We start from the raw sequence: 10,633 nt of genomic DNA on the forward strand, positions 1-10,633 counted from the left end.
TAGAAATTATTCTTGGAAAAATCATAGACCATACAAGATTTGATTTCAAGAGTCTCAATATTGGGCCTTCTGAGATCTTTCTTAATTCATTACCCCAATAGACGAGGAAATATTAATAGAGAAATGTTCCCCTTATGCGTTAGCAAAAATCTTTGTTTATATCACCTCCATAACAAATTCGAGTATTTGTTTGAAGGAAGAAATCTTTAGCTTTTACTTGATCTTCAAAAGAGAGAAATCAGTGGAGATCAATACTTTCTTTTTTTCCATTAATTAACTTATTTAATTTGTATCTGGATTAGAACTTTCTGTCACAGTCCCCCCTTCCCCATATGTTCCCCTACCTTTCTCCTTTTAAGTCCACTGCCAAGGGATGAACCTGGAGCTCCTGCAGTCCAATTGTTCCATGAGAACATAATTCATTATATTCAGGCTCATCTGGGATCTAAATGGACTTCAGAAACTCACTCATCCTTACCTGGCCTTGTCTCTCTCTGATATCCCTTCTAGAAACTGTCACACAACTTCAGTAGCCTCTCTTCTAACATGCCACCTCAGCTCTCTTTAAGAAACTAATCCCAAACAGAGCCACCTATCCTGATGACTCCCATACATACACATAGCACTCTCTCTTCTGGCTGAGAAACGTTCATCACTGAGTCTAAAAGCAGGATAGGCTTTCTACTTTCCTAGAGCTCTCCCCTGGCATGTCGACCACCCGGTTGTTACTTACCTCTGGATGAGCCTTATTCTCTGACCTACCTTTTTCCTTATGTTCCCCTTATCTATTGACTGCCTCCATTACCATTAATCACATAGTTGACATTTTTCATTAAAAATGTAAAATAAAATAAAAACAAACTTTCCATAGATCTTGTAGTCACTTCTATTAAAATCCCATCAAAAATCCGAGGATGAAACTCAGTGATTAAGCATTTGCTGACTACATGAAAAGACATTGGTTTGATTCCCAGTCCTGAAAAAGGATCATATTCCAAGTTACCTTTAAATACCCCTTACTTTTTGCTGCCTTCATTTGCACTGCTTGCCTATATCCCTAGAATTACTTTAACCATTAGCCTCCTAGTCCAAATCTGTATTCTTAACCTCTTCCCACTTGTTGGGTGCCTCCCAACAAGTTCACCAAGTCAGCAAATTAGTCGAATTTGGGACACAACTTGGTGTGGTCACTCAGACCTCTGTGAAATAATACACATTATGTGTCTTCACAATGGAAGCTGTAGTGGTAAAATAAATAGCTACATAGCTACCCCCACCACTTAAGAATGCCATTTATTTTTTCAAAGTGCTCCTCTGAGTCTCACTGACACTCTTTATCTTGATTTCAATCATAGACTATGCAATATTCCTTTTATCTAACATACCAACCTGTTTTGAAAACTTGCATTTTATGCTCTTGTTTGCCTTTTCTTCTTGATGGTATGTGTTGCTTGTGTCAATATTTTAGTGGGAAATAATCATGATACTATGTTTTCCCTTAAGCCTGAGGTACCAAGGGAAGGCCTCCATTCTAGAGAAAGTTACAAACACATGCCTTGTCACAGATCTTTTCTTTCCTGTCTAGATCTACTGCCGAGCACTGAATGCACAAGGTCAAGACTTGGAGAATCCACTGGAGCTTAGAGTCAGAGTGATGGACATAAACGACAACCCTCCTGTGTTTTCAATGACTACATTTCTAGGACAAATAGAAGAAAATTCTAATGCAAGTGAGTCATGTGTACTATTCAAGAACCAATGAGTTGATGACTAAATAGCTGTTGCTAGCCAACAGGGCTGAGCTATAGCAAGGTAAACAGCAGCTGGGAGAAACTGCAGAAAGCATCCAGAACCAACAACTCAGGGAAGAGTTGCAGTGTCATCCCAGTAGCACCTACAAAGCAACAGTGGGATTGAGACTCATGCCTCGTGCCCTAGCTCCTTGTAGATTCTTATACTACATCCCAACAGGATCTCCAAGTGCATACAGGCTCATAGAAATGAGAATTTACTCCCTACCCAAATGTGTTTGAAAGGCAATCCCATTCATATACGTTATCAAAATTATTACTTTAAATTTATTTTTAATACAGACATAAGAAATGGACCTCTTTATGGGAGTGCATTATTCAGTACAACACATAGTATCGAACCAAACAAGAATCAAGAGCATTCCCCGGTCATTAACCAGTAAACCCTGAAGAATTCCATATTCTCCTTTTGCATCATTTCAAAATATATCATAGATTGATACTCCATTCTGCTGAAGAAGAACTCAAAAGGGCTAATGCATTTTAACTTTGATCACCACTACACAAACAAAGCAAGACACAGAAAAACAAATATCATCTGTTCTCACTCATTTCCAAAGCACACTTACAGTGGATGTGGTGAAGAATGCCCAGTAGAAACTTGGGAGACATTAAGAACTGGAAATAGAACAAAGTTGACTATTTTAAGTCACTCAATGATATCCAATTCAAATAATCTGTTCTGATGCTTAGAGCTTTTATCTGTTTTTATTGGATATTTTCTTTATTTATATTTCAAATGTTTTCCTCTTTCCAGATCTCACCTTCAGGAAAAATCCCAATACCATCCCCAATACCCCTGTATCTCTGAGGGTGCTCACCCACCCACCTACCCACTCCCATCTTCCTGCCCTGGAATTCCCTTATACTGGGGCATCGAACCCACTCTGGCCCAAGGGCTTAGAATTTTGATTAACCACAAAGGAATGTTGAGAAATCCTTGCTTCCCCTTTTCATTCTAGCTATAGAAATTGTACTCATCCCTCTTTATCTGGTTTGGTTCTAGGATCTCTAAAGATAAAGAGATCTATGAAGTTCATATCTTTTTACAAACGATGTCTTATTTGCATAAAATCACATACATCTCTTCACAGATTTCTAATTATTCCTCCATGACAATGCCCAATACATTGAAAGTGTCCTATAAATATTTATTATTCTGTAGCTCCTGACATGAAAAAGTCTTTATGTACTCAGTCAGATGTAATGTAAGTTCTCTGAATTTTTACCCACACTCATTATGGGGTGAATTATGGGCATGGAACCCATAGCCCCAGAGGGCCAATTGGAATGGTTCTCTTTGCTCAAGTTACTGGTTTATACATTGGAAATGTGTTATAAATGTAATTCCATATGGCTCATCATAAATACAGGATGCATATCTCGCAAATGTTTTTAACTGGTGGCACTAAAAGTATATTCCACTGTAGCATTTTTTTGAAAGACCTCTGACAGTCTCAGTATAGAGTTGCTGCCCTGTGACTTCCTGTACCTAAAATTTTAATTACCAAATACTTGGTAACAGTGCATACTATTGAAAATTGATCAAAAGATGTGAAGCTAAAAGGGAAGAGAAGAGGGAAAGAAGATGACACAGGGGAAAGAAGCAAAAAGAGAAAGAGGTGGGATGTCCTGTAAGACTGGAAAATTATGTCATAAAAAAAATTTTAAAGAGTAGAACAGCATTCCAGATGATGAATTGATGTCAACAACTTTGCATGCCCATGAATGTCATTCATAAAAACTCTATACTAGATTACAAAAGAAGATCAGGGCAGTGTGTGTGGTCAAATGAACATTTCCTACATGCCCCTAGTTACACAGCATCTACCCAAGAGTCAATTCCAATCCAAATAACAATGGTACTTATTAAATGCTCAAGATGAACAACAATATTTATGTAAAGTGCATTATTAAGTATAAACATCAGTAGACATTCTCATTTGCTATTAAATTCTCAAATGAACTTTATAAATATGGTGTTATTCCCATTCCCATTTATAACTGTGGAAAGTAAGGGCAAGATCTTATGGCTAAAAATAACGTTGTATAGAACAGTTGAGAAAAACATTATTCATGTTTAAATGCTATTTTACTTAATCATAAGCATCTTGTTTAAAACAAGTTATGTTAGAAAAATAAATATTCAGAACAACAGACTTCCTTTTACCCTTCTGGAATGTCTAGGTGCCTCTTTAACTGTGGTCTTTTTATTAGACCAATAGTAGAGAAAGGAGCTATTATATTGGTATATTGGTGTTGTACAAAAAGAAGAAAGTTAAATGCACACTGTGTGGACACAGAGCACATATAGGACTGCAATGATGTTCATTGTCCAATTCTGCCAACTGCCCTTGATTTCTAGACACACTGGTAATGAAACTCAATGCTACCGATGCTGATGAGCCAAATAACTTGAACTCAATGATAGCCTTCAAGATCATAAGACAGGAGCCTTCTGACTCACCAATGTTCATCATCAACAGGAAAACTGGAGAAATCAGAACAATGAATAACTTTCTAGACAGAGAGGTAATCCTTCATCTTCTCATGGATTTTTATTCAAAGGAACTGGCTCTAAAGTAATGGTACTTAAGAGAAAGAGAAACTAAAAGACTGTGGTCACACATTGTATGTGTGGTCCTGTGCATGCTAGAATATTCTTGTGAAAGTCAAAGGACAAGTTCTAAGAGTTGTATGTCTCCTTATATCAAGGGGGTGTGTCTCAATAAGTCGGATTTATGGTAAGTGCATTTAACTGCTAAGCCATCTCACCAGCCCTATTTATACTAAAAAATTAATTTAAAACATTTTACAAACAATATATTTTGATCATATTCTTTCACCTCTTCCAACTCCTCTCAGATCTTCCTCAAATCCCTTCCAACCCAACATCATTCTCCTGCTCCCTCTCTCCTACCTCTATCTCAAAAGAGATCAAAGATCAAAACAAACTAATAAGAAATAGTAAAATAAATATTACTAAAATAAAACATTCACACACAGAGAGAGAGAGGAGACTGGTTAGTGTAAGTACTCCTGGACATGTGCCATTCCCTGGACTGTGACTGATATGTGGCACCACACTGGAGAAAGCGGTTTTCTCTTTTCCAGCAGGAATTGCTTGCAAATAGCTTCTTGATTAGGGATAGGACTTCGTGTCCACTTCTCCACAGGGCAGGATTTTGTCTCATTTAAACCTATACAGGTCTGTGGATGATTTTAGGTTACTTAAATTTCCTTATTGATTTGTTTGAAATATACCTTTAGAAAAAGGGTATGGTTCTCTAGCCTTTTCCTTTTCTCTCAGATCATTTTACATAGTCCAAAATATGTATTACCATCAAAATAATTTTAGCAGTAAAGTTCTCTAAGAAAGGGAGTTAGAAGTGAAGGCCCTTCACAATCACTGAGGATTCTGAGGACCATGAAGAGAAGTACAGAAGTTATATTCATAAATGGGAATTGTTATGTTTATGCACAAGTCTAAGGATGCTTCCATAGCTTTTACTAACTTCTAAAAGTGGAGTCACCACCGAATAGAATCAAAGTAGAAACATCATCAGTGACTCCATCCCCACTCTCCACCTTCCACTAGACACCTCTGTATTGTCGTAAATACTCAGTGGCTTATGGCTCATAGCATGTATCTTTAATGAACCATATCTTTCTCCTCTTAAATGTTGTGGCCTGTCTCACCCTTTATACCCTTCTCCTCTCTCTGGGCACACAATGAATAAGAAATGAAGTCTTGAACAAAACTGTTGCGTCTTTGAGAGCATGCTGGNTAAGCATCATTGGAAATGGATGCCACAAAATCCATACTGAGTGATGTGAGATCTGTGGATTTTCACCTTCAGTTAGTTTGTCTTCTATGGTGGATTTATGTACCTGTNGAGCCAGTGTCTACATCTAGTGTATGATTGCCTGTAATGTGTCTTTTTCAGCAATATAGCCAGTATTCCCTTGTGGTGAGAGGCTCAGACCGTGATGGTGGAGAAGATGGCTTGTATGCAGAGAGCGAGTGCAGCATCANCATCCTNGATGTCAATGACAACATCCCATACTTGGAGCAGTCATCTGTAAGCAGTCCTTCTTAAGGATTAGATTCCATGACTCTACATTCCTTACATACCAGTTCTTATAGGAACTCATTCAGTGTTCAGATGCACCTGCTGTATTTGCTATCGACAACACCAGAGTAGACACACACTTTGTCTTCAATTGCTTTCACAGTGGGAAAAGTGGATTTGAACAAAGTATGCAATTATTAGCAGGGATGTTGTTTCTGAATGGTTAACCATGAACATGATAGAGACAATCTGGTACATGCTCTCTCCTATGCTTTGCTGATACTTTGACTCTTATTCCAGTATGACATCTCAATTGAAGAAAACACACTTCACTCCCAGCTAGTGCAGATCAGAGTCATTGATTTGGATGAAGAATTCTCAGACAACTGGAAGGCAATCATTTTCTTTATCTCTGGAAATGAGGGAAATTGGTTTGAAATAGAAATGAATGAAAGAACAAATGTAGGAACTCTGAAGGTTGTCAAGGTATGGTATAATTACCCTAAATCATTTGTNTTGCTGGTCTTTTCTATTTCACAACATCAAGTTAAAATCATATTAGCATTTTATAAATGAGTTTATGAAATAACAAAATTTACTGTTCTTTAAAATTATAAAAAGTAAAAAGACTTTAATATGAATGCACACGTTTATATAATCTCAGGATAACAAGCATTCAAAATTTGAAACTCTTATTATCAATGCAATTCTTTCCAAACATCAGGTTTGGGGAAAGCATTTTTATATAAGAGGGTTTCAAACAAGAAAGTATGATTAACCTTTAAAGTCAACATTTTGTTTACATTTAAAGATTTGCTTCATCACTTTCAATTGCATGTGCACTTGAGTCTAGTACCCTNATATACCATAGGTATCAGATCCCCTCAAGCTGAATTTATGTGCANTTGTGAGCTGCGCAGTGCTGTCCTATGAACTGAACTCTCATCTTCTTCAAGAGGATTATGTGCTCTAAACCATTAAACCATCCCTCCAGCCTCAAAGTCAATAATTAAATAATATTTTTAAAACCAGATTTTTAAATGTACCATGCCAACATTGAGATGCTAATATGATGCTTTAGAAATATTTATCATATAAATTAAAAGTTGATTTTTCCCTCCAGGATGATAAAATTAAATCATTATAATTCTGCCAGTGTGCTTTTATGGAATTCATCTGTGACAATCATAGAATTATAACCTCCTTATTCCTATTTCATTGTGGCTGCTGGCCAAGGCTTCTTTTGCTTCTCCTCTGTATCAATCATTCACCACATTTACATTCAATAAGATGTCCTATGCAATGCAAGGTGAAAATCTGACTCATGAGAAGCTGAGAGTGAGGTTTTCCTCCTGGTTAAGTCTTTAACAATTCTTGACGATTGTATGTGATGCACACAATATGAATCGTTCAGAATACAATACAATCCCTCTTCATCTACCACTTTCTTTCATCCCTCCTGCGGAGCCTGTTCATTCCTTGGAGACTCTGACTCTTAGTGTAGACCCAGGGTTCCCCTAGATTCATCACTCTGGTCTCTCTAGACTTAGCCTTAATCCTGCTGCAGTCTGCCTTTCAGAATAACCTTATGAAGCATATTTCCAATAGACTCAGGCCCTTAGGGAAGTATGGTCTTCTGCCTCCCATGTCTCTTAAAATTTTATTCACTGAAAGTGCTGTTTCCATTTGCTTGGAGCAATTTCTACATGCTTCCCGTCAGCTCTTCTAGCACCCCTTGCAAATTAAGTTCTATCAGAACTATATTGCAGACAAAGAGATGGAGCCTCAGAAAGCATGAAACCTGTCTTAAATTTTTATTAGTAGTAAATGACACACTCATTTAAACTTAGATTTCCTTATCTATTAAATTTATTTTTTTCTGTTACTATCTAAAATTGGATGCTAGGGGAATTGATTCTGAATCGATTTACCTTCAATTTTATGTTACTCTAAAAATTAGTCAACTTATCTGTTCTTAATATCTCTACCAAAAAACTAGGATACTTCTCCATGATATGATAGTATACATCAATACCTCTATTGTGATTATGTAATATGATTTTTATATAAAAACTGATTATGCATACACACATATATCTATATCATCTACACACACAAACACACATATGTGCTAAAATTGATGTTTAAAGTTTCAATGAAAACTAATCATATAATCTCAGAACTTTCTATGGCAAGGAGAGCTCAGTGTATGAATATTTGTATTTAAAATATTCATAAAAATTCAGAATAGGTAAATTTGGCACATGTGTAACACATCAGCATTCTGGTATATTCTACAAAGAGTGGATTTGGATATCAGCTTCTATAAGAAAATTTACTACTTGATTAAACTATAAAATAATTTTAGAACATATTGAAGAAAATAAGGATTTTATGTATATACATGCATATATATACATATATACACATATATATGTATATGGGTGTATATATATACATATATACACACATATATATATATATATATATATGTATATGGGTGTGTGTATATATATATATATATATACACACACACACATCCATATATATATGGATGTATAACATTGCCATTCAAAACATCACACTGAAGTGAGTACTTAAATAGTAATTCGGGTAAAATGCTACTTAAATCTCTAATATATCTTACGAATACTTTGTAATAAAAGAGCTATTTTTTCAGAAACATGAAATGTTGTTAGCTAACATAAATTGTCTTTGCACTAAAAATATATTAATTGACGCATATGTTGAATTTAAGCAATTAAGTGATTTGGTGAGCAATTAGAACTCATATCACAAAAAGCCTTTAACCTTTTTAACAAAAGATCCGGGACTACTTGATTTTCCCCCTTACACTACTTACATGTAACCTTGAACTTTGTACCCAGCAAGTAAGACTGGACTTTGTAATCACATGGATTTGTGTTCAACCTCATAACTGAAACAAGAACATATTAAATGACTTTGAGTATTCTCAAAAGATTTCTGTGTCCTCAAAACTGTTTTCTTACAGTATGACTAATTATCTCTGTGTGTTCTAGCCCCTAGATTATGAAGCCATGAAGAATCTACAGCTTAGTATTGGTGTTCGAAATGTAGCTGAATTCCACCAGTCAATTATTTCTCAATACAGACTCACAGCAACTATGGTCACTGTGACTGTGTTAAATGTTGTCAAGGGCTGTGTGTTCCAGCCAGGTTCAAAGACATTTGTAGTAGACAGTAGAATGGAAGCAAATCACACAGTGGGAGAGTTTTTAGCTACGGACTGTGAAACAGGTCTAGCTACAAACAAGTTCAAAAATGTTAGGTAAGAATGGCATTTTCCAACTAAAATGTTAACCTTATGGGATGATGAGAAGGGAGAGGGAAAGAATGAAAGCAAGAATTGTTAGGGGGAAGGAAGGGAGCCAGTCCGGAGGACTGGCAGCATGAGGTGGGTGGGGGGGAAAGAGAATGAATGAGCACAAAGTGGATTTGACAAAGTGTGTTTTCAGACACATATGAAAAGACACAAGAAACCCATTATTTTGTATACTAACCTTACAAACATAATTTTACAAAGTCTCGCTCGAAAGACAGCTTTAATTTCTATTATTTCTCTTAGATACAGATATGTAATGGGAAATAACCCAGAGAACCTGCTGGCTATTGACTCAGGCATAATAACTTTAAGAAATAGAGTTACTATGGAACAATACCAAAGGCTTAATAAGAGATATGAAGGAACAGTGCTATCAATACATGGTAAGAAATCAATATCATTTTCAGAAAAAGCCAAGTATAAATATTCTAAGACAATTTAAAATTTTATTGTAAAAACAAAATCCTCTTTTCAGGCTCCTTGTAGATAGAAGGAGAAGGGGCAATATGGGAAAGGATTAGAAAGGGTATAGAGGAGGTGGGGAATAGAGGAGGTGGGGGCTGTGATTGGAATACAAGTAAATTTGAAAAGCTCCTTTTCAATAGAAGTTGTCCTGCTGAACTGAGCACTGAATACTCAAACTGTCCTGTCCCATCATTTACTGCTACTGGATCCTAGAGGAGCCACGGCGCCCATCTACAAATATATGCTGGTGCCAGGCATGGTGGCACACTCCTTTAATCCCAAAACTCGGGAGGCAAAGGCAGGCAGATTTATGAGTTCAAGGCCAGCATGGTCTACAAAGTGAGTTCCAGGACAGCCCGGGCTATACAGAGAAACCCTGTCTTGAAAAAACCAAAATAAATAAATAAATAAATAAATAAATAAAATAAAACCAACCAACCAACCAAACAAACAAACAAACAAAAAACAATATATGCTGGTAATGGTTAAAAAACAAAGAAAAGACAATAGTAAGACATGCAAAGCAGCATGAACATCATTGAATGCCCTGTAAGGACAGGTAACCAGACTTTGAATTATGTCTGTTCACATCTCCAGAGGTTTCATTTCCTCTATTCACCAAGTATGAACTGAGTCTTAACTAGATAAATGCTAGCCATTGTGCCAGACTCTAGGACTCTGTCAGTGAAAGGAACACTCATATCTATAGAAAAGCACAAAGCAAACTCAGTTCGTTTCCTTATTCCTATCTGATAATCCCACTAATGATAATCTTTGGGAAAGCACTAAATATAAAAGGCTGAACAGAGATGCTAACACCTGTGTTATTACCAGTTACTATTGAAAGCAGTATCAGCAGGTAACTAAGGAAGGAAACTATAGTCCATGTGATGTAAAATCATGTACCCACCATAAACTAC

General features: G+C 36.3%; 1 protein-coding gene across 1 annotated transcript in view; it reads left to right on the forward strand.

Annotated features, from left to right (window-relative positions):
• The first annotated feature begins 1,231 nt into the window (after positions 1–1,231).
• LOC110285125 (desmoglein-1-alpha-like) overlaps positions 1,232–10,633 on the forward strand; it is a 17,066-nt gene continuing 7,664 nt past the window's right edge. Inside the window, exons 1-7 of the mRNA XM_021151125.1 lie at positions 1,232–1,246; positions 1,586–1,730; positions 4,177–4,343; positions 5,759–5,893; positions 6,185–6,370; positions 8,926–9,194; positions 9,492–9,631. Coding sequence (XP_021006784.1) covers positions 1,232–1,246; positions 1,586–1,730; positions 4,177–4,343; positions 5,759–5,893; positions 6,185–6,370; positions 8,926–9,194; positions 9,492–9,631 — 1,057 coding nt within the window. The remainder of the gene's footprint in view (positions 1,247–1,585; positions 1,731–4,176; positions 4,344–5,758; positions 5,894–6,184; positions 6,371–8,925; positions 9,195–9,491; positions 9,632–10,633) is intronic.

Source organism: Mus caroli, chromosome 18 (assembly GCF_900094665.2).
Source record: "Mus caroli chromosome 18, CAROLI_EIJ_v1.1, whole genome shotgun sequence".
Lineage (NCBI taxonomy): Eukaryota > Metazoa > Chordata > Mammalia > Rodentia > Muridae > Mus > Mus caroli.